Here is a 25048-nt window from a genome sequence, read left to right as displayed (position 1 = left end):
CACAGACGCAAAAATCAACGGACACGAAAAACGAACAAAAGAACCCGCTCAAAATTATTTGTTATTTCCCAACGTACAATAGAATTTATTTCTGCTTTCTTACATGCGACTCCAATGGCATATTTTTTTCGTGCAAGTTAAATCATATAATTTCATGGAAAACAAAACATTACATTTTAATTCTACTTGTACCATAAATGTTATAAACTGAGGCACTTCGCGGTTGTGACGACAAACGAACACACGGCATAACTAAACACAGGTGTAAAAAAGGTCGTGTGTATGGTGCGAGTAATGTATTTTTTTTCGCAAACCAAAAGGTCTTTTTAGTCATGGCACAAATTGTCCTTGCAGCACTGGGGGAGAAAAACAAATTTCTTTCAAATTCTTTTTCCAGGTAAGTTATTCCAAACCTAAGTAAAGCCGGCGGGTAATTAAAAATACACTGACGTCGGCATGTAAACATGTTTACAATCTTGCATGCTTGACATACTGCTAATAAAATGAACTTTTACATGTCTACTTGCATAGAATTTGTATATTATATTCTTTGTAAAGACATCTTAACAGGGTTCTGTTTTACCAAAATAATTAATTTCCAAACTAAGTTTTAAAGAACTCACACATTGTAAACTCTTATATTCTCATTACTGTCACACGAGCAAGCAAGCTGTCGGTCTACAAGCAAGCTGTCGGTCTACATGCAATATGGGGAATGGAAATTAAAAACATCGTGTTGACTGCCCATCAAACTGACCACGTTGACAGGATTCTTAATTTTAATTAACTGGTACCAACTTGATTAAAAACAAAGATGGTGAACACCAACCATCATACAGCATAAAGATGAGCGGCAAATCAAACCAATGGTGCACTCACTGCTGTAGCAATGCAAACACTGCTTCTAGGTCAACATAAAGCGTACTCTGACGTGTATTGAGGCCCACCAATAAAATTAGACTTGACATTCAATGTACGCACATGAGCAACAGACGTTTTGCTGTGGGTGTTCCAGTTAAAAAAAAAAGTAGCCGACAGCAATTTATACTGGTGCAAATTCACGGTTGACCTTATTATCAATTTGCAATAAAGACCAAGGTGTGTGTTGGGAGATTGTTATCGAAGAACTATTAGGAACACAAAGGTGCAGATTATAACAGGAGAATATTTCTGTAGTCATTTTTGGAACCATCGTGATTGGAGCTCCGTGCTGACTTGATCATGTGGGAGGAAAACACAATTTCAATTATGGGGATGGGTGGGGGGGGGGGGGGGAAATCACAGTATCCCTTGAGGGGGAAAGTTTATCGCCCTTTCAAATGCTGCGATTGTGAATGTGCATATAGACGATGCATTTAACTTTCTTGGCCGAAGACCAATGTTAACGATTTAAAAATACTCACAGAGAAATGAAAGCAATTCTAAAAACAAAGGAAAACAAAACAAAACAAAGAGCACCCACGCAACACTTCAGTTAAATGTGATTCAAGGAATGAATGTGTAGTGGGAATACAAGTTCCTAACATGAACAATGTCATAAGATGGAATTTTTGCGTCGGGGTGATATAAATCAAATTAGGTTTTGCCCTTCACCGACGTTTAAACACTGTATTCTCAGTGTGTTACCTCCCGAGTGAAAGTTCGAAAAAATCACTCGGGTGGGACTCGAACCCACGACCTCCTGCTTTCTAGTGCAGATGTCTTACCACTCGACCACCGAGCTAACAGGATCGGTTGGCCGGTTCGAATCTGATGTACATAGCAGCGGGTACCGCATGAACAATGTCACTAAGTGTCAAATGACATTCTGTCTTCAATATAATCTTGATAATTTTTTTTTTTGGGGGGGGGGAGAGGGGGCGGGGAAGGATACCCGTTCGAGAGGCCTTATTGTATACAAGGTGCAATTATGCACAAATGTTGACCCTTTTCTCTTCCGAAAGTACATTGTAACACTTTGTATTTATAGAGTCAGTTAATATGACTGAAATATCTTTTTTGCCTCGACGTGAAACTACTCCTGGAACAGTCTGGCTTTCAGTTCGCCTACGGACTCTGCACCGTTCAACTGGGCCTGTCGCAGTCTCAGCCCGGGGGTCTCCCGAGACCGGTGGGTGGGTTCGGAGAAGTGACGGGCACGTAGAGCTAAAGGAGAGCCCCCTAAGAAAGTAGGGAAGCCGGCATAATGGAGGTGGCGCGGGGATGGAGTCTGGCTGGGACGAGGAAGGGGCAACCTGGGGACACATCTGGCTGGGGTCGGCCACCTGAATGGAAAACAAACAAACGGACAAGAACTCAGTTACAAGAAGATGACAAACAGAAGTTTGACTCATCAGCAAGTTATGTATGTAATAAAATGCAAAGAATGCTTCAGCGAAACGCATCTGTATCTGATTAAACGATAACATTGAAAGTCTTTAATGAAAACCATCAAGGCATGAGCCGTCTTTTGATTGGTTACCAGTGGATCAGGTGATGTTTTCTATTTGATTTGAAGCATCGCACAAAGTAGTGTGAAGGAACACCACTCAATGAAAATGCTTCTGCGGCAGATTATGGATTCTTCTAATGTTTTATAGTTTCAACATTGTGAGTCCTGTAAAGCCAATGGATGTGTTCCCTGTGTCCTTGAGCAAGAGGCTTTACCACAACTTCTGCTGAACTTGATGAAGTACAGGGACCACTACAAGTATATGGGATACTTGTCTATGCACAACAGATTATGTTCACTTGGAACAGCAAAGGATCATTACCTGTCTCTTGCATCGCATGGCACGGAGTTGACAAGCTGTTTCCAGCGTCGAATGCAGGGGTAATTGTCTGGTACCTCGACTTCTGCTAACGCTCTCCACACATGAAGATCTGTCTTAGTCGGCTGGGCCCTAAATCAAATGATACACAAAACAAATAGGTTTAATATAAACCCTAATTAGATCGTCCCCACTGCTAAATTGAAATACATCATCAAGTTTGCCTCTATCTGCCTTTTACGTGTTTGTGGTGCAGGCTACGTTTGCTGAAAGCTGCTTGACAGAATGAAGACAGATTGTTATCAAAGGCAACATCGTGATGTTGTCAATGGGAACGAATGGATAGCAACGACAGTGTACTTTCTGAAAGCACTAATCTCATTGTCAATTCTCTAATTATGGTGCAAAGGTCCGTTTCTCGTATTTCTGCACTCACCCTAAAATGAAGCCACCTTTTAATTGAACTCTACTCTCAACGTTATTGTTGACTCTGCGGTAGGAAACCATTTTCGGTGTTCTGAAAATATCTGCATTTCCATCTCCGTTGCCTGCCATTGGGGGAGCCCTTGTCTTCTCGTTCTTCTTCTGATCACCAGACGCCAGAATCTCTGTTGTCATGGATGCGGCGTCCTCTTTACTAGTTCTTTCGCCAAAATTTGTCTCTGGTGCATTGTGTTTTAATGTCGCCTGGCTTTCTTGAAAGCCTCCATTTTGTCCAGTTGTTAAACTTTTTTCTGTTACAGCACACGAAGGGCAAGCACCATCAGTCCTGTCCCCAAAAGTAGGATCTTTGTCTTTTACCGTCGTCTCTTTAGCGCAGAGTGGCGCTTGTGGAGATATTTTAGATTGGCACACAGCGTTCGACAGGTCAACATCCGTTTCATCAGAATCTGTGGTAGATGGTTTATCGACATCATCAGCAACGTGTTGGCATGATTTCGTCGCCATATCTTGGAGATTCCTGTCAGTGCCGATTGTTTTAATTTTTAATTTTGATTCATTGGAGGCTGATATTGGGATATTTTTCACCCTGTCTGATGTGCTATCAATCTTATCTAGCTCGTCACATGCTGCTGGTTGCCCACCTTGCTCAAACTCTACAGTCTGCATTTTAGGTCTTCCCTCTCCATTTGTACAAGCCCCTGGGTGACCAGCAGCATCTCTGGCATCAGCTGTTGGACTCCGGATCTCTGAGGAGACATCCACCATCTTTTCATCACTCTCTAAAACAACTCGGGACTCAGTTCTGTCCACGTGTGCCCTGTCAGCATCTGTTGCCGTGTAGTCGGGTTGATCCTGTTCATCTTTAGATATTCTTGTTTCCTTAGCAATATCTGTCCCATCCCTGCTATCTTCTGAACTGTCGAAGGTCAGTTTTTCAAAGTCCCCTGCGAGGTCCTTGACCACCGCACCTGGTGAGACAACAGACTGCATCTGCTCCTGTTTTACAGAAGGTTCCGGCATCCTTACATCCGCCTTGTCTGAAAAAAGAAAAAGAACCCCAACAGTGATAGTTGTGATAGGGCTTTCTCGGCGATTCGTAGGGGGACATGCTTCTTGACCAAGTGGTCAGCATTCAGTGAGGCCCTTTTGTGCCTTTCTCTCAAACTTTAAATAACCACGTCAATCAAAAGTCCAATCACAAGTCCGGTTGCAAGCAACAGGCGATGAACAATGACAAAGGATTGTTGATGTAGTTCATGGGGATGTCTGGTCACTTGACTTTTGCATGACTTGCGGCTGACTTGTGCTTAACTTGTGGTGAAATAGTGTGATTTTTGAAAAAGTAAAACCGTCACCTCCGTTGATTGTAGTACGCCTCTCAGCCAGATAGTCCTCCAGTTTTTGCAATCCTTCGGCCGAAGAAAAGTCCGCGAACACATCCATGAAATTCCAGTACTCGGCCCAAGAAACCTGCATTTTACTGGCAATCTCCCTGTCCGATTAAAAAAAATAATAATAACTGCTTGCTTTTGAAGGAAAGCATTTTATCTGTTCATTGATAAATAACGTTTCCCATTCGTTCTGCGATGGAGCCAAAATAACTAGGCCTACCCTTTTTTTCTTTTTTTTTCTTTTTTCCAACTTTCACTAGGGAGGTAACACACTGACTATACAGTGTTTAAACGTCGGTGAATGGCAAAACCTAATTTGATTTATATCAACCCAACGCAAAATTCCATCTTAAAAATAGGCCTACCTTCCTATTCTTTCCACTCCTTTCTCTCCGTCAGCTCGTTTGATTCTCCCTACGCGCTTCCTTTCTGTCGAGGGAGGGGTGTGAAGATTTCTTCTGAAACAGTCCGCCTTTGATAGACAATAGGACAAGTCACTCATTAGACACTAAGAAAACTCAATACATTTTGTGCTCAATCAAAAAGTATGAAAATGCTTTTCATTTCAGAAACACATTAATAGTGCATACATAAACTGATACAAGGAAAACAAAGACATTGCAAAACAAATGACGTCATGCAATGTCTCTTACTGCGGTGGTACCACACTGACGCAAATAATGCACGCAGCGCGCGCGTGCATTTTGGTAACGCTATTGGTTGAAGGAGCCCGGAGTGCGGGCAAACTACCTGAGCGTCATGCAAGGTCAAAAGGTCATGTAAGGCCAAAAATTAACCAGACACCTTCTCATGCAGGCTCATTCATGGCTCATGCATATTCATGGCCATGCATATTCACGACTCATGTGACCTCTGCATCATCTGCATGCGCAAACAGGTGCGTTTTCAAAACAATGCATTCAGGCAATCATAAATTGTATTGAGATCATTTTTACCAATTTGTACACGTGTTTCCCGCAGGAAATCAAATAGTACATGTACCTCTGCAGGCGACATGGGCCCTGCGTATGCCTGCAGGGACAACACTGTGCTAATGGGGCTCTCTGCTCCCGCCGACCTGGTATGAAACAGCGGACTGGATTGGTGGTCGGATATGTCAGGTGACCACGGCTCACCAATGACGGGCTGCGTACAATTGTCTTCCGCTCTATAGACCGGCACGTAGTAGTGATCTGCCAAATTAAAGGCAATTAATATGCAACATTTGCAAACATAAAAAAAAACTACCAAATTATTGTGAAATACCTTGCTGGACTGTTAGTGAATGACAGTCTAAAGCATCCTGTAAAATAACGGCACCTGGTGTGCTTTCATTTTCAGAAAAGTAGTATTTTTGTGTCAATTTCAAACGCTGGTCGGCCGATCAGCGTTGGAAAAACTGGCTTTTTTTCAAATACTGCCCCCAATTTACCATATTTAGTTAGCCCGCATTTTGTTTGCAATCAATTTCACAACTGTGAACGGGTACAAGCCAGCTAGACTGGTTCCCTGACCTTACAATTCCCCAACGTCTATATATTGCTCCATTTCATCTTAAGTGGGGTCAGGGAACAAGACTACAGGGAACAGGATTATTTTTCTTGGTTTTTCCAGTATCTACAAACACAAAACTTCAAACGAGGCAGTGTAACAATATTTATCATAAAACACTAACCCTAAAATCCATCCATTTCTGGAAATTACGGCAAATCAAATTCATGTGGTGTCTATTCCCTTTAAATGAAGACTAATGGATGTACTCCATTAATGCATTTCAGGGGGAAAGTGCACTTTCTAATCTTTATACGAAATGGCCTATACAAACAAACTGTGTCTGGTATATTACCATAGCAACACAAATTAGCTGGTTACCTGGTAAATCATTTGATGGATGTAATGACCATGTTTGATTATTTTCCAGGTGAAAAGCACAAGCTGTTTTTCCAAATGCACTTATATTATCTTTTCCTCCACTTACTTAACTTTTTGCAAAAGCTTTTCAAAAATCAGCTTACCGGAAAAGATAAACATTGTTTAGAGCATTACTATAGCAACACAAATTTGTGTCTGCTATCTGCAAGATTTTTTTAAAATGCCAATGACGGGGCAGACAGTTTTGCATTTGTATAAGTGCTCTTTATTCATTGATGGAATTGCTGGTTTACCTTTCTATGTAAATCAAAAGAGTACGTTGTCCGGTGCGTGGAAGAAGTTTGTTAGGGAAAAAATCGATCAAAAGGCCAAATAGGGATTTTTCGGGTAATCGATAGCGCATGGAAACATCTTGCATCTGATACATACTCTGTCTCAAGGGGCTACATCATTCTGACGTAATTAAATGAAGAAATACTTTGAGATAAAAAATGCACCTTATTATTTCAATTATTTCAAAGAATTTCACAAGCAAAATTTCAGCTTCACGTGATTTTTAATTTTAGAAATGGGAGCACAAAACCTTTTGTCTCGATTATCTCCAAAAGCGTTTTTGGCGTGCCTGGGCTGCTAACGTCCTTATCCTCAGCACACGACAGCTTCATGAATTATTTGACTGTGCACATGAATTCGGGATGAATTATTTTTTTCTTCAAATTTCCAACATGGCTTATAATAAATTTGTCAAGCAATTTTCGGTAGCTTTCTTAGAATATTATATAAGGATTAGTGTACTTCACACGTACATAAGCAGTCTATGTACTCTCTTACCGTGTAGAAGATCGGTAATGGTCTTTTGAAGTTGTTTCATTGCCGTATCAGACAAACTTGCCCAAGAACATACAATCTGTAAGGAAATAAGTAAGTTAGGAACACCACAATATTTTGTTGTCTGTAAGTTGAACTGTCATCTCTGGACAAGCACTGCGTTGGGTTGGGTTGGGTTGGGCTGCGTTGGGTTTGGGATGGGTTGGGTTAGGGTGGGCTGGGCTGGGCTGGGTTTGGCTGGGCTGGACTAGGCTGGGCTGGGTTGGGCTGGGCTGGGCTGAGCTGGGCCGGGCCGGGCTGGGTTTGTTTGGGTAGGACTGGGCTGCGTTGGGTTGGGTTGGGTTGGGTTGGGTTAGGTTGGGTTGGGTTGGGCTGGGCTGGGCTAGGCTGGGCTATTATGGGCTGGGCTGGGCTGGTTAGGACTGGGCTGAGTTGAAAGTCATCACTTACCTCACTAGCTGTTTGACCATACTTGTTCTTCAGGGTCTTGTCACACTGCGGGTGATTGAGGAGTATTTCCACAACCTCCACGTGGCCAAACTTGCATGCAAAATGCAGCGGAGTCTCAGCATTCTAAACAACAGAAGATGTCAGCAAAAATCAACGTTCCAGACGGCAAGTATCTCACTGGAAAATCTAACTCATTTCTTCGATGACAATAATAATGTTACTTCATTCCAGAATTGTAGTAGTCTTACCCCTTTGTCGGGAGAGTTGAGGTACAGATCTGTCAAGTACTCTATCCTGCTGATGATAGTGTCCTCCGGGTCGTCAGGATACATCAGGAGGATGTAGGCCGGGTCCTGGATGGTCTCAAGCACTTGTCGGCATATCTCTGGCTGGTTCACCTTGGCTACAACATGCAGCGCATTGTACCGAGACCCCTCCTAAATACCAGGAAAGTGACAGAGATAAGTAACTACTTACAGACGCTGTGCCAAAGTGCTCTGCACAATAAGCTTTTGCCATCGCATGGAGACAAGCAATTGAAGTAAAATGGCTTGCCCATGGACACAAGCACAAACAAATGACCTTATAGATGAGGACAAACGCCATGCCCTCACGGCATATCATTGATTATTAAAGCACCATGACAATGCCCACTTGCCTGTAGTGTAATTGACCTTTATCTTAATTACATGTAAACAAGTTGAACTCATGTCGGAGGTCAACAAGACAACGATGCACTGGCTGATCTCTGACTCTATATCTGAGATATTGAGACAGTGGTTGGGATATTTAAACCATCCAATTGCTTACTTCCTGCCGGTTCTGAAAAAAACTCCAGACCACACAATGTCAGAGACACAGTTTTGGTAAAACAATTTTCTTCTTGCACCTCAAAACAATGTGCGCCATTTTTACCTGCAAGACAGTAGGGCAGTCGCCAGCATTGATGAGGTAGCGTGGATTGCTCCAGGCCAGCTCCTTGAACTTAGCCGCCTCATTGGCCTCGATTGTCTTCCTGAGTGCTACAAGATCCTGGGGCTTGACAGACCGGAAACTACTGACAGGCTTCTCCGCTATTGGCTGGGGAGTCAAAAAAAGAAGCTGTTTTGTCTGTTTTAAAGTGGGTGTTTGTCAGAAACAACTGGGAAGACAAGAGCAACTTCAGATTCGCCCTGATTCACTGCTATAAGTAAAAAACCTCTTCTAAGTCATGCAGGCACGTCCATCACAAGTCCAGTCACAAACAAATCACAAATCCATTCACAAGTCCAGTCACAAGTAACAAAGGAATCCTTTTGTCGCAGTGACCAGCCTGTGACTTGACTTTGGACTGGAGGACTTGTGATGGACTTGTGAAGACTTGCGGACTTGATTGACTGACTGAGTTAGTGACTGACTTTTGAGTCACTGAGTATGAAAATGTTCCAAGCGGAGACCAGCAAGTCCTGTCTTGTTATATCACAGGAACTGTCTGTTTCATTTTCTCAAGCATGAGTACCTGGCTTGACGTTGGCTCTGTCGTTGGTTTGGGAGTGCTGAGATCCTGATTGGTCTTGGCAAACTTCTCAGCCTCTTCTTTGGTCTTGAAGACCTTGAACCGAGCTCCTTTGTTCTTCTTTGCGATAACCAACACCTCCTTCCTGTCCTGAAAGATCAAAACCTCATCTGGAGCCAAAAAATGAGGGGTGGAGGGGAAGATGTAATAACAAGTTAGGAAAAGAAAACTGAGGACTTTCCTCACAAACATCACCTCACATCAGATAAAGAGGTTTCAAAACTGAAAAATTATATTTTTAATTGAACATCAAGCTCTGGTTCATGAAGAAACAAAATCAACAGCGGACCAAAGAGCTGATAAATCTTGTACAGCCACCGTTACAACACAACAGGGCAGTACAGCTCCTTTCAAATATACAAGCAACTGCTCTAAGCGTACCTGAGCTTGCAGCAGCCTGTGACAAGTCAACATCATCCCCACCTGCCAAACTTGTTTCATTTTTGGGTGGTATGCAAACGGCAAAGTAGTTCACCACGGCAACTCCTCCTGCAGAGCTGGTCGGGGAATTCCGCTCACTGCTGACCGCATTGACATCCGTCTGGGATTTAGCACTTTGCTGTTGTGACGTAACAGCTTCGGAGTTTGACTCCCCGTTAGTTGTCTCTTCTGTCTTGGCGGTAGCTCCCCCCTCCACCTGCTCCCTTGCCCCACCTCCCTGCTGCTCCCATAGGTACTTGGCAATGCGACGCTCTGCTAGCGCACGGGTTGTCTTGGTGATCGGCATGGGCTTCTGCCCGCAAGATTTCAATTCTGCTCGCAGTTCGTCCACCGTGAGCTTGGCAAGGCGCTGTAGGATGGCCTCCATCTTGATGATTTCTCAGAGAATAAGCGCTGATAAAAAAACAAGGAATCAAAAACAAAACTGATGAAGAGCGACAAATCATAACTGTTATCTCTATCACTCCTCCAGCTACCCTTCTTTTGTTGGAACAGCTCTACCTGGCAAATCATGTGGCTAAATGTCCGATGAGAAATTTATACTCAAGTAGGCTACAAATGTTTACACAGCAGGAAATAAATCCTCAAGAAGAACAATTCAAATCTCATACAAATGCCAGCACAAATATTTAAATAAATGACATTGTGAATGAAATCCATCACAAATTTTACGAAAGTACCTACGCATCATCTACAATCCTAGTCCAAGTAACTTGAACCCTACTAATCACCAGATCAAGTCCAATGTTAAAAAAGGTGATAATAATAGGCATAGCACACAACAAATTATTTAATGTGCAATATGTAAACAGACAGTGCCAATTGAAAGAGCTATATGAAAGATGAATACTTTTTTTTGTTTTTTGAAAATGGATCCCAGTTATTCGGACTACCACAATCCATGATTGGGAAAGAATGTAGTATCCAGATGCCGCTTCTTTGGTTGTGTACAAAGTTTATGGAGAGTCGAGTGCATTTTGAAAGTATTTTCAAATTCACAATTTGAAATATTTCTCAGCCTCCCCAAAAGTCCCAGATTCATATCTTTTCAACATTTCTGCAATGACTGACCTTCATTGAAATAATGTATGATGAAAAAAAGTGGCGTCAGGATGCAACATTCTGTCCAAAAGTAGTGACAGTACCCCCATCCCACCCCCCCCCCCCCCCACCCCGGCCTGGCCAGCTATGTAGTAAACATGGTAAATAAACAAACAAAAATTCAATTCATAATGTGCGCCTTTTTCGTTACTCATAAAACACAATAAGTACAGTAGGCCTTGTAATATCTCAGGCATATTTACCAACTAATTCATCTTACGGTTATAAGTTGTTGCAAAAGTTCTTGTGATCACAAAAATAACACTCAATCGGCGCATATTCCGATGAGGAAAAAATAAAAATAACAAATTTCCGTGTTCAGTTTGCCGACGATGTTTCACTTTCAGTATCACACTTCACACAGTATCACAAGATCTAGTTGGTACCACGGCATCTGCAAAACGTGTAATATGTAACGCTCTAGGTCTTTGGTTACCAGTGTAACATCAAATATGGCGACGCCCACTGAGAAGTAGGATGTATAATTCGTGGACTTAAAACGGGTAAGCTAACTGATTAATTTCTCCATATATTTTCATAATCTATGCGATAATCAATAAAGTAATACCTTGTTTAGATAATCCGTAGGAAAAATTAGAAATCGTCTGGATTATGTTGCACTTTTTACCCCCTTCATCTTTCTTCGTGTTCTTCCCAGGATGGGAGCTTATTCTTTATAATTGTTGTGCCCATTCTTGAAAATCACGCATTCTCGAGAATGGGCATGCACATTCTCGAGAATGGGCGCGCATTCTTAAGAATGAGCGCCCATTCTTAAGAACGAGCACGCGTTCTTAAGAATGAGCGCTCATTCTTAAGATTGGGTGGGAATATCACGTGCACAATTTATGAATTTTGCCCAATCTTAACAAACATTGCACGACATAATTATGTTAAATGAATTGTATAGCGGTTAAAAGGGAAACAACATAATGGGCACAACATAATCAAAAACAAGGAAGTGATGAGGCTCTAAAGTTCCGTTCATAAATCAAAACCCTGCCCTATTTCCACAAAATTAAGCTAGCTTATAGTTACTTAAACTCCACATATATTCCTAACGAACTATTTATATGATTCCAAACGTAAACATATAAAGTGACTTTTCCTGCAATAGGGTACTAAACACAATTACCAAAAACGGCCACTCAAACAATGGAGCTCCATGCTCCAACCCAAGTGGCTGCACTGAAAATAATATGACCAAAAGGTTCTAGGCAACTTGCATGTAATAATTATTAGGGCCATGGTACTTCCTTCGTACTGTATTGTTTCCCAACCACTTACAAATCATCACAAACATGAATATATAATGTGAAAAGCAGTACAAATTAAAAGTTCATATCGATTGACGTCCAAAATTCAAACTATCTATTAACCCTCCTATGGAAACATGCATTGTCAGCCATGTTATTACTTGGGTCAATATTGGTCAAGACCCCCATTGGTTTGTACACAGTAGGCCAGGAGGTGAGGAAGAAAATTTTGACCATTGGTGACCTCTTAAATAGTAGTATTTCCTTTCTCTTATGCAATTGTTGTAATACAGGCCACCTTTGCACTGGGACTAGCTGTCCAATCATGGCAGACGACACCAGCCCCCATCGTTACTTAATAGCTGCTCAAGAAGAGGACGCCCAAGCAGATGATCTTGCCAATCCAACACACCTCCAAGGAGCATCACCAACCACCATCACAGCCCACAGTATCTTCCCACCTTCGGTTGAACTGGAGAGCTCGTCCACGACAAGCAACGGGAGCTTTAAACCGGTTCACTTAGCAATGACAAATGGGTTTCTCAGTGCGGATACGGAAGTTGATCTTGACGATGCGGTGCCTCTTGGTGGTCACATCCTGCACGATGACCCCAACGAAAACGACCAGGAACTTTGGACCGTCAGTCAAAATGTCCAATTTGAGCAGGCTGATCATGCCTACGTCTCAGTCGTCCGATATCCTAGACTCAAGTAAGAATGAATTGGTTTCTCATTTTTAAATTGAAATGTCGATTTGTCTGGAGATGTTTGGGATAGGGACTTTGTTTTTGTCCAGATGTCTAGACTTTTCAGGTGTAATTCATGATCGTGTCTCATTGTCAGTGTTACGCCCCAACTAGACCATCGGTGCCCAACCTTAGTTTGGACGGTCGCAACTGAGGCTGGGACTTCTGTCCTAACTAAAATGTTCCAACTGCAACACATAAATTGGAACGGTCTCGTCCTAAGTTGGGATCATTGTCTAGATTGAGCATAACACCAGCAACAGGAATGGATACAAATAAGTGATAGGGGCTCAACAAATGGAATTTTTTTTAACACTCGGCTGATATTTACAAGAAAGATAGTTGAATGAAAATTATTAGTAAAATAAGTGGAACGATGTGTGAATCATTCTCTCATGGGTTTACCAATGATTGTTATATCAATTTGAATTTTCTTTTATCTCTCATCAGGAAGGCAAGAATGAAGACTAAGAGATTGATCGAACACTTAGCTGTAAGGTAAGTAATTACACTGCAGGGATTGAGAACAGATAAACAAGTTCACTGTTGTAAATAAATCTGACGACATATCTGAAGTTGTCTGACATTGAAGTGCTGTTGGCCAAGTAAACAAATAACAAGAAAGCATATTGCTATTCATTGGTTTGTTGGACAGTGAAGGATTTGTGATGATATTTATGATCGAGAGCCGAGTTCTCACTGGCCCATTCACCATCACGTGTCAACCGCTAGTTTTGTTGTTTCACACACATCTTAAATACGCATGCGTAGTAGACTATCACACTGGTAACCAGTGCGCTAGTCTGCTACGCATGCGCTTTACGAAGCAATTGTGGAGCTAGCGCACGGGGGTAGTGCACACGTGTGAACGTCACCATAGCAGCATGAAGCAGCTACATGAAAAGATGTGGCACATCCACAACAACATTTTGCCGAGAAAACGTATGCGTAAAAAAACATGATTTAATTCGGGTGGATAGTCGATATTATCTACCCACGGTATTCGAAGTTCACAGACTAGTTCCCAAGGCAAAAACTGTCAACTTCCAATACCAAGAGGAACTAAGATCGACTATCAACCCTCAAACCATGTTTTATTTGAATATATTTGTATACTCTTTTGAGTTTACACTAAATTTGTATTCATCATTTATTTTCTTTCTTTCAAATGCGTGTTTTACCCACAGACTGATTGGTGTTTTCCTGGTCATCTTTGACATCATCATCGTCATTCTGGACATAGCGTTGAACCCACAGAACCTGTCTACCATAGAAGTATACGATGCCATCTCAGTGGCAGTCTGGTGCTACTTCCTCCTTGAGATCAGCCTCAGAATTTTTGCCAAAGGGTGAGAATCTCCTCAGTGTTCAAATTTCCATTCCAGTGTTCTCTTCGTTGTAGATCCAAAAAGTCAGAGAAATTTGAAGCACAGATTCGGGTGTTACAATGAACCCTGAGTCTTCCCTCATCGGAAAGCTTGTCCTTGCAAAACACATGTGAAGTCAGTCACAATTGTGATCAAGTTTGAGCGACGACTATGATTAACCCTAATTCCATCAACTTCTCTCAAACGGAGGACGGTTGGACTACTGTAGTCCTTCTCTGGTTACTAATAGTGACGCGAATCCATTGATCTCCATTGGTAAGACTGGATAGGACATGCGTATACTTGCGCGCAGTAAAGATTTGGAAAACGCAGACACAAACAGCTGGGTAGTACAGTGCGGTTTAACGTTTGCGACCGCACATGCGTGACAAGCGCGTGCTGCATGGTCTTTGTGTGACGAATGCATTTCAAACTTTCAAACCCTCACCATTGGCTACGCGTGCGTGCACAAGATGGAGGGCGCTGTGTCCTATCCAGTCTAACTAATGGAGATCAATGCCCGTAGCATAATGTAAAGCAGTGAGTCAGGTCCAAGACGTTTCGTGATGAGGTTTCTAGCAGCATTTGACTACAGACATTTGGATGTTGCTATTAGTGCGCAGGCCTAAGTTACCTCATGAATCGACCATGAGTCGACTAATGGTCCTCACGTTAACTTGCCTTGAGCTATAATTTTTTTTTCAGTTTGATACGGTTGTACCATGTTATTTTCATAAATTGTTCCGTATTATGTCAGATACCTCAGATTTTTAAGTCAATTTTTCTTACATATTTTCCTTTTAAAATAGGAAAAAGTTCTTCCGTACGAAGCTGGACATACTGGATCTGGTGATCGTGACAGTCACTGGGTCTGTCACTCTTGTTTACGTGTCAGTGGACTTGACTGGTAGTTATTTAAAGTAAGTGAAACATTAAATTTTCAAACAAAAAAGTAACTGTCTGCATGTTATTGCAGTTTTAGCCCTGCAAAAAGTAATATATCATACAAGTACATGTAGTTGGAAGGAAAAGGCTCAACACTGTCCGCACCCAATGGGCTGCGTGCACAAGTACGCCCTCAACGGTAAGGAAGGGAGAGTTGGGGGAGACCACTTGGAGTGACATTCAAATGCATTGCCGACGATGCCTGACGCTCACGCGAATACGTAATGGCATTGTGCAAATTCAGAATACAATTAGACGAGCAAACTTAGCGTCATTCGCACGCAAACCAGTACGCACACTTAGTGTGTTTCGTCCACTGGGCTCCTGAAAGTGGTAAAAAAGCGCCCTCTCTTGTTTGCGCATAGAGCCCATTCATAAAACATTGCTGCCTTTGGACATTTCATTTTGGGGTGGCGTGGGTGGCTTGTGCGTAAAGCGCTCGCCTCTCACCAAGGTGCCCACGGTTCGAATCCTGGCCACGGATCACATGTGAGTTGAGTTGTGCGTTGGTTCTCTCCTGTGCCACGACGGTTTTTCTACAGGCCCTCCGGTTTTCCTCCCTCCGGAAAAATCCAACACTTTCGATCTCAGGCTGTGCTCCGTGGTCATATATGGGTCGATGTGGCCGGCAGCCAAAGGCGTCTTTATGTGCCAGCGGCCTGACCACGTTTGTAGCCGCGTCCTTTGCAATTCAGCATACCAGCTGCGAGTAAGGATGATTAGCCTCCCAAATTATTATTATTATTATTATTATGTATGATCGTAAACGTTTGCACTGTGCTAGCTGCTTGGCCAAGGTTGAGCTAATTTAGACACAACATCCAAAGTTCTTTTTCCACGCTCACTGTTGTTTGTTGCGGTTTCAAAGCTTTTCAACCTTTCTACAATATTTCTTTACTTTGCCCCTATTTGCAGATTGGTGGTGGTGTTCCGTGTGCTTCGAATCTTCCTTCTGGTCAGGCTTCTCAGCGAAAGGAAGCACGTTTCCAAGGCAACGAGGAAAATGGTAAAGTCTTTCAATTGACTCTAATAACTCTTTCTCATTTGTTTCAAATGACATTACTTCTTTCCTTCAATACAGAGCGATGTAGACCAGTGCCCAGCGTTCAGTGCGCACAGCTGCGCAATAAATTTGTTGCGCAAGTCCTACGCGTGGCGTAAGTTACGCCCTGTTTCGTGAAATCGGCTGCTGGAGTATGCTTGGGTACCTGTGAGGGTAGAGACCAGATTGCGCCGATCTCGGCTGCAGCAAATTGGTCTCATGGCCTGTTGAATCAGGGGTATCCAACCTTAAATATGATTTGTGTGTGTGATCCTGGCGTCTTATGCTTGATATCTTCTTTATGATCCACGTTATCAATCTAATTGTTGTTTTACATTCTCAGGTGTCTCAAAACAAAAGGCGATACAAGGAGGATGATTTTGACTTGGATTTGACCTACATTACTGGTAAATTGTTGCCCTGAATGTTGACAAAACTTAAAGTTTTTTTGATTATAAAAATTGTCAGAGTAAAGGCCGGTTCAAATTTCACACGAATGCGAAGCATATTTGACGTCATGAAACATTTGCTGTGACTTTCACCAGAGTGGAAATGTGTTCAACTCTTGCGAATTCACAGCGTGAAAACTCTGCAGTGTCCTCACAAATTAGCATTTGCATTCGCTTTCTCGCAGAGCATAAACCGGCCTTTAGGTGTTGAATGACCAAAGTGGCCTTTATAGCCCTCATTTCTTCAGACTCTTCCCGGAGTTGTATTCAAGTCATCACAAGTCATCACAAGTCATCACAAGTCATCACAAGTTGCAGTTTGAAGTCAAAAGCAAAAGTTATTCAATTAAGCTACTATCTATGAAACCTCTTACCTGACTATGATTTGATTTGTAATTTGACTTGTGATTTGACTTGTGATTTGACTTGTGATGTACTCATTACAACTTCTGATTTTCCCCATTGTTTGTTGTAGATCGAGTCATAGCCTCATCATTCCCTTCGTCTGGTAGCCGGGCCATCTACAGGAATCCCATCGAGGAAGTGGCCAGGTTCCTGGACACCAAGCATCCAGACCACTACAAAGTCTACAATCTATGCAGTAATGTTTCATCAATTTTATTTGTTTTCAGTTTGAGTGTAAATAGAGTACCGGCTATTTCCTAAGGGTTCGTGACTCATAATCAGAGGGTCAGGGGTTCAAATCCAGCTGCTGGTCATTTGTTGTGTCCTTGGGTAAGCCACTTCATCCCCACTTGCCTCTCTCCACCCAGGAGTATAAATGGGTACCGGCATTAGCTGGGGAGTAACCTGCGATGGACTAGCATCCCATCCAGGGGGAATAGAAATATTCTTAGACGTTTTCATGCCACTGAAATCGGGGATAAACGCTGGCCTGATGGGCCACATTGGCTAGGGACAGACTATACTTACTATTTCCCAAGCACTTTTGCTAGTTGTAATCGTGAATTCTCCAAACCCTCCTCTTTGCGGTAAATCCATCATTTACAACATAAAGGGAAAAGGCTTCACATAGAAAACTATATCTCAAAACGTTCTGAGTCAGGAGATTTTCCCTGTCACAGCTTTATTTGTTTCACGACAATTTAGCAACATTATTTAAATTTCCTGTTATAAATCCTTCTTTGTTGACAGTTGAGCGACACTATGACGAGTCTTTCTTTCACCATCAAGTTGGCCGTGTCCTTATTTTTGACCACAATGTCCCAAAACTTAAGTAAGTAGAGTAAAAACCTTATGTCATTTAAAGGTAGAGTGTGTCATTTGTCATTGTTACATTTTTTTCATTTGAAGCAACAAAAGTGGCCAAAGCAATTCAATGTTGTCATAGAAAGTTCAGGCAAGTTTTAATCAATAGCGGGCATGTACCTGTTCTACATAACCCCCAAGGACCGACACACAAAGGGAGAACAACAGATCCTTTCAGTCCTCGGGAGTTGGGTCTTTTGTTCAAAACTGTCCTCTGTAGTAGGTTCGTGTGCTTAGTCTATGGGAGAGTGTTATATTACAGGGACAAAGCATTGTCCTCGGGAGTCAAGTAAAACAAAAGTGTATGTTTATGAAAGTTGCTGTGTGCTGCCTGCGCAATTATTTTCCTAGAAACCTTGGCAACATTTGCTGCATTTTATCCATGGATATTTGTTTCAATATTCCCTTGAATATAGGGACCTCGTTGCATTCTGTGCAGATGCCAGGCAGTGGATGGAAGCAGACAACCAGAACATTGTCTTCATACACTGCAAGGGTGGCAAAGGTAAAACGTATTCACAGTTTGGTTGAAATGGAATCGTCATAATGTTATTACCATCGCAGATTCGCTTTGGATTTTCGGAGAGGGCAGATTTTTGCACATATTTCAGATTATTAAAGACTGCATTTGCATTTAAAAACTTTATTTATTTTGTCTGAGTGGGCGAGTGTGGCCTAGTGGTTATCGGTTCGTGACGCATGATCAGAGGGTCAGGGGTTCGAATCCAGCTGCTGGTCATACGTTTTGTCCTTCGGCAAGCCACTTCACCCCCATTTGCCTCTCTCCACCCAGGAGTATAAATGGGTACCGGCATTAGCTGGGGAGTAACATCCGATGGACTAGCATCCTATCCAGAAGGAATAGAAATGTTCTCAGTCGTTTCATGCTACTGAAACCGAAGATTAACGCCGGCCTGATGGGCCACATTGGCTCATGACGGACTTTACTTTTTATTTTGTCCTGTGATTGTCTTTGTTGTGTGTAGGAAGGACTGGACTGGCTGTATGTGCTTGGCTCTTAGAAAGTGGATTGTTTACTAACTCAAAGGTGAGTGTCTCTTCCACGATTGTTTTTCAGGACGGAAGGACTGAAAGAACAAAATAAACTAGATGTTTGAAAAAATAGTGAAATATTAAAAAAAAAATTCGTCCAATTTCACTTTCTTTGCGTAAGATACATGAAAACAGACAGCAAATGTAGGGGACTCCTAAAAAACCAAAGGAATGTTATATTTTTTTTGCTGAAAATTGTTGTCTCCGTGAAATAATATTCAAATTTCCGTAGGTTTGCAGTTCTAACTGTGGCATTTGTTGGCCCTCATGCAGGAGTGTTTGGAGTATTTCGGTGCTCGACGGACCGACTACACAGAGGGCGATATGTATCAAGGCGTGGACACACCCAGTCAGGTAGGTATGGTGATTGCGATCAAACATTTATTTACTCGGCTTTACAAGCTGTTTTCTGCACTATAGCGTTGCCGTGGAAACACGTACCGCCATTATTTTTGTATCATTTTAAAGCTTGGAATCTTAACTTTATCCCTGGTAAGTATTGGTTTGATGTTCAAAAGGGTTTTGAAGTTATTTGTGTTCAAATAAAGGTGTGTCAAAAACAAACTCAACCAATTTCAAGGAAAATCAATCATGCACATTTTTTCTTATGTGGAAATGGTTCATTGTGTTCATGATGAGACGATTTCGTTGCCTTTTACTTTCTGTGTTTCCTATTCTTTTTTGATCCACGTAGACTACACCTTAAATGAAGTCACAATATTGTTCTTCATTTCAAATTCATTTTTGAAATTCACTTGCAAGTATGTACCTATTCAAAAAGCGAACTCAAAGTGTGATTCGAGTTTCCATCTCATGTACCGCATCATCAATTTTCCTTGAAATCGGTTGAGTTTATTTTTCGTCATGCCCTTATTTGAACACGAATAATTTTAAAACTCTTTTAAATATCAAACTCAATACTGCCAAGAGATAAATTTCAGATTCCAAGCTTTAAAATGGTATAAATATAATGGCGGTATGTGTTTCCACATCATCGCTAGAGCTTCGCAAAAAAAATGTTTGGGTATTTTGGGACGAGCTGTATATTTGTGTTTGTCATGAAATTTTCTTTCACTTTCCTTCGGTGGGAACTTTCGACCATCAACTACTGAACCCAAAGACATGCATGGACATAGGTCATTGTGTCAAGTCATGGCTTGATTTTGTTTTTACTTTTACACTGATATTGGCAATGACATCTTGATATCAAGGGGTTTTAGCTGAGTGTGTGTTTTAATGACAACACATTGTTTTAATTGTTGGTAATATCTTTTTCTTCAGTGGAATCCTAGAAATATTTTACCCATAATTCCCGGCCTTCTTATATTTTATTCCTCTAAATACAACTCAACAGAGTCGATATGTGGATTACTTCCAAAAAGTCAAATACTGTCTGGACGGGCGTCTTCCATCGGCAGCTCCACTGACCATCAGCACCGTCCGTATCTCAGGAATCCAAGGTAAATCACCGAGTTAAGTCAACTGAAGAATTTGTCAGATTGATCTCTTCATTGGTTCAGCTGGACGTAATTTCTGCAGCCTTCGACTTAAGCCTTGCTCCACTGGTTCTTTAGAAGCTCATCTTGAAAACTGTGAACATAAAAACTGACTAGGTTTGTTGAATCTGGATTCGGAGTGACAAGGGAAAAATTGACTGAAGCAGGGATCGAACCTGCGACCACCGAAATATCCTGAGGGTAATCTACCAACTGGATTTTTCAGCCCCATGTTGGTTGCTCCCAATTTGTCAAGTTGCTTAATTGGTTAAGCACCAGAACGGTATTCTAGGGTAGTCGGTGCGAATCCAATTTCTGTGGGTATTCTTTTCTCCTTCTTAACAAAACACTTTTGTTACTTTTCTTAACACTTTGGTCTTTTATCGTCTTACTTCTCAGGTGTGGGTAAAGGTGACGGGAGGGACTTGTATATGGAGGTGCATTCTGACTCACTCCCCGTCTTCACCTGCGATTTCCGTCGCAATGTTAATTGCACTGTAAGCACCGTAGCTTTCGTTAATTGCATGAGGTTATGAAAGAGAAATAGCCTGCATGATTTCACCAGTAGTTTCACAAACCTTTGACCTTACGGTGGAAACTGAAATTATCCTTCCTCTATCTCTGAAAAGCCTTTGTTTCCTCTCTGAATTTGATACAGTTAGGATGAGCCCTTTATCTGATACTTGTCTCATTTTAAGAAGTTCACACTTTTGCAGTTGATGGTCACATTCTGTAGTCTGAGTATCACCCGTTATCCACGGAGCCAAGTCTCCTGTATAACGTCTGATATGTCCAGACATGCAGATATATGCAATCCGCGCGGGTTTTTTTATTTACAGGTACCTGGTACCCGTATTTTACTTCAATAGGGTTCCTGGTTCCCATACTACCCATAAATGCACACCACTAGTTGTGAGAACGTGTATGATTCATTGGAGACGATAAAAAAAAAATTTTGATCCCTTAAATTATGTCAAGTGCTAGATTTCAAAGCACTTCATTAATTTGTGGTTCATCAAGTTGTTTTCAATAACATTGACAGTTTCAGTCAACATTTGTGATGCGATCAAGCTACATGAGTCGTTTGTCGACCCTGGTCAAAAACATTTTTATTACAGATTTCAAAAGAGCACAATCTCAGCATTACTGCTGTGAAAACCGCATGCTGATACCATCTTTAGTTCAAAAATTATTGAAGTCGGAACACCAAGAGATGTGATGTAGTGATGTGATGAAGTGGTCCTATTTTGGCCTGTATCTCCACATAAAACTTCCCGACAAACGACTCATTTAGCTTGATCACATCACATTTTACTGTCCTTATTAATCTTTCGTGATTCGATTTTGATTTATTTCTTAAACAGGTGATTTATGACTTTGACACAGACACTGTGATCATTAAGGTGAAGAACTCCCCTGAGTTTGCCGGAGACGTGAAGGTCAAGTTTATATCTTCCAACAAAGTGAGTCCAATTACCTTAATTTTGTTACCGTGACAGCGTGAGTTTGTAGCATGTTACTTCAGAGTACAGTGGGATGCCGCTTTAAAGAACATCGCGGGATTCACAGAAATTGTTTGTAATAGTAATCGTTCGGTATAGCGATTTTAATCTGCTGGTGCTTGAACACATGCTGACCATTGAATCTTATCTTCAAGTAAACTTGAATCCTCGATCCTGATTGGCAGTTCCCTTCTATTTCTTGGGGAATAATAGCAACTTGTCACTCTTCTCGAAGGAGCCCAGAGTTGAAAACAACACTGTAATTTTTCTTTTGAAAAAAACTGCGCTAATAAATTGAAGTTGTTCAAAATATTTTTATTTGTATTTGACAGAAAATCCCGAAGGCATATGATGACTGTGCATTCTTCTTCTGGTTCTACACAGGCTTTATCAAGGACAACAGGTAAAGTAGTTGTTTGAAACTAAATGTAGGCATTTTCAACATTCCTAATGTTCTTAAAGTTGGTGTAAACATGCTTTTTGGGTGTGGCACCTTGAAAAATAGATTTTCCAATTCAATCGAACATTTTTTAGCATTATGTTAGTTATGAGCATTCCAATGAGACATCGCACGAAAAAATTGGCCCACGACAAGTATTCAATTAATTAATTTCAACTTTTGAATAAAGTGGAGACGCTCCTAATTCGTTTTCAATAATGAGTGCAATTTTGTAACTGGAGCGCACCGTTTGAAACCAATTTTTAAAACTGTATAAAGGCCTGCAAAAACAAACAAGCAAATTTATTTGTTACAGGACAAGCATATATATACCAACTTAAAAGTTGTAATATTATTACACACATAACATGAACAGTGATTAGGTGATGCACTAAAACTTTGCTGTATAAAATGACATGAGCTCAGCCCTTTTCTAAAGAGTTTTAAGCTCAAACCTCACTCTACTTTGATCCTATATTTGTCACTTTTCTATTTTCTAAATCTTTGTAAAGAACAAGTTGTCGTGTGTCCTCTTTAATAAATAAGCTCAATCGGATCTTGGAAGCTGGGCGCCAACAATGTCGTGTTCATGCATGAGTCACATGATTGTGCAATGTAATTTCTGGAAGTAGTGTTTTGAGTGAAAAACGGTTTTTGACCCCTGTGACCCCACGATGACCTTAGACCCCAGGTTGGTCATGTGACACGTTGGGGCTGGGCTACTGATACTTCCGACAAAGTTTGGTTGAAATGGGTCAAAATATGTCGGAGCAATAGACAATGTCAACGTTTGTTACCCAACTAACTAACTGAGAGACATGATGATTTGTTGAGCTGCTATCCCGCAGCTGAAAATTAACACGTTTGTCTTGGGAGTGAGGTTTATGGAATGCATGATGCACTGTCATGGTTAAAAGACTGAGAAACAACTCTCAAACGCATCAAATGTCAACCTCAGCATCTTGGTTCATTCTTAACCTTGTCTTCAAATGCAGATTGTACTTAGCAAGGAAGGACCTGGACAACCCACACAAGGCCGAAACGTGGAAGGTTTACAGGGACACCTTTGCCGTGGAAATCAACTTCGGCTCGGTTCTGGAAAGCGATGCATGATGGTCCAGAAAATGATGCAATAAACTTCAGCGAACTTTATTCTACACCTTGGATTAGGCTACGTCCAAAATTACAGCCAGCAATATTACACATTAACCTTTGCAAGTAGCTGGATCAACTTCCGTCAAACTATAGCCAAGCAATATGAAAACAGACTGAAAGGTAGTGTACAACATTTGCAAACCTTAAAAAATAAAACTACCAAATCATTATGAAATACCTTACTTGACTGTAAGTACATAATGGTCTAAAGCATTGAAATTATTGTGCCTGGTATGCTGTCATTTTGAAGAAAAGTGGATTTTTGTATCATTGTCCAACGATGGTTCGGCCAGCCATCTTTGGAAAAAACGTGAATGGCCATAAGCCAGCAAGTCTGGTCCCCTGACCTGACAATTCCCCAACAACTATAAATTGCTCCATTTCGTCTGAAGCTTAGGGTCAGGTAACCAGACTACAAGAACTGCATATTGTTCCTTGTTTTTTGTGTGTTTTTTCCGGCTTCCATGAACGATAACACTTTAAACAGGTCAGTGGAAAGACATTTGCTATCTTATACCAACCCTAAATCCATCCATTTCTAAAACTTGCAGCCAGATTAAATGTTGTATTTACCTTTAACTTCTTACTTGTGTTAGGGTTTCATTTTACTTAATGTCCATCATCATTTTTTTTTGCAATTTAATGTGCTTTTTGTGTATTCGTTTGTTGAGCAAGGACAGTTACTACACGGATTCAGAAACTATATTTGTCATTGGCTTATTACTTAATGAATTTTTGCAATGTTGATTTTATTTGTATGCAAAACTATCATGTGAATTATCTTAATATAAAATTATTATGTGAATATGACTGACAGTGCAACCAAGAAGAGTTAGTTATATAAATTATAACATAGGCTTCTATGTCAAACTCCTTTATCAGGATGCACTTTTTAAAGTTGAAAATTCTAATCAGTATTAAACTATATCCGCATATTTAATCCAAACATGTATATAAAAATAAGTTATACACTTTATTTTCTTTTCAAAGCAGATGTTACCATATGGGAATCGAAAGAGTAAAACATATATTTTCACTGTGCCAATTTTTAAACATTAGTTTTGTACCTAAAAACGACTTAATGACAATTGAATTTCCGAGAGATTATTCATGCCTTTATTTAATGATGATTTACATTTTAATTTCAATACTGTGTGTAAATATCATCATGTAACAAGGGCGTATCCAAGGGGGGGGGGGTCAATGGGGGCCATGCCCCCCCCCAAAAAAAACCCCAATTTTTTTTTTTTAAGTGACGTCGCAATAAAGGCAGGCACTGCGTATACCACTACATTTTTTCTTCAAAAAAAAAATTGGTTAAAGTGGTCAGAAATTGCTACAGATCGCACCACAGAGCATCTAGAATCAACAAAATTGTGGAGGCCCTTAAGCGGGCCCCGAACCCCACGCCGGCACTTTTTGGGGACCCAATTGTTTTGCCCCCTCCCCCCCCCCCCCCCCCCCGAAAAAAAAATTGGGTACTGAATACGCCCTTGG

The 25048-nt window shown here is 41.2% G+C and overlaps 2 protein-coding genes across 3 annotated transcripts; one reads left to right on the top strand and one right to left on the bottom strand.

Moving 5' to 3' along the window:
• Positions 1-1786: 1786 nt before the first annotated feature.
• On the bottom strand, positions 1787-11240 carry LOC119727713 (ankyrin repeat and LEM domain-containing protein 2-like). Of its 2 annotated transcripts, none has more exons than XM_038199731.1 (13): positions 11195-11240; positions 9672-10124; positions 9234-9400; positions 8651-8815; positions 7984-8172; positions 7736-7858; positions 7289-7364; positions 5588-5778; positions 4951-5057; positions 4550-4686; positions 3187-4231; positions 2754-2882; positions 1787-2264 (listed from the first exon to the last, which is right to left on the bottom strand). In XM_038199731.1, the coding sequence occupies exons 2-13, from the start codon at positions 10096-10098 to the stop codon at positions 2015-2017; spliced, it is 3006 nt and encodes a 1001-aa protein (XP_038055659.1). In that variant the 5' UTR covers positions 10099-10124; positions 11195-11240; the 3' UTR covers positions 1787-2014. The 2 variants fall into 2 exon arrangements, with proteins under 2 accessions (XP_038055659.1, XP_038055658.1); XM_038199730.1 differs by having other exon boundaries at positions 11053-11203.
• LOC119727714 (phosphatidylinositol 3,4,5-trisphosphate 3-phosphatase TPTE2-like) lies at positions 11212-24780 on the top strand. The gene is made up of 17 exons (XM_038199733.1): positions 11212-11335; positions 12382-12799; positions 13285-13332; positions 14022-14183; positions 15011-15121; positions 16062-16152; positions 16532-16595; positions 17113-17238; positions 17793-17874; positions 18323-18411; positions 18893-18954; positions 19233-19313; positions 20314-20419; positions 20855-20952; positions 21820-21918; positions 22290-22360; positions 23392-24780. Exons 2-17 carry the CDS (start codon positions 12414-12416, stop codon positions 23507-23509), a joined length of 1794 nt encoding a protein of 597 aa, XP_038055661.1. The 5' UTR covers positions 11212-11335; positions 12382-12413; the 3' UTR covers positions 23510-24780.
• The last annotated feature ends 268 nt before the right edge of the window (positions 24781-25048 follow it).

The sequence above is a fragment of the Patiria miniata genome, unplaced genomic scaffold, assembly GCF_015706575.1.
Source record: "Patiria miniata isolate m_02_andy unplaced genomic scaffold, ASM1570657v1 HiC_scaffold_20, whole genome shotgun sequence".
In the NCBI taxonomy this organism is placed as follows: domain Eukaryota; kingdom Metazoa; phylum Echinodermata; class Asteroidea; order Valvatida; family Asterinidae; genus Patiria; species Patiria miniata.
This window is presented reverse-complemented; position numbering and strand designations above follow the sequence as displayed.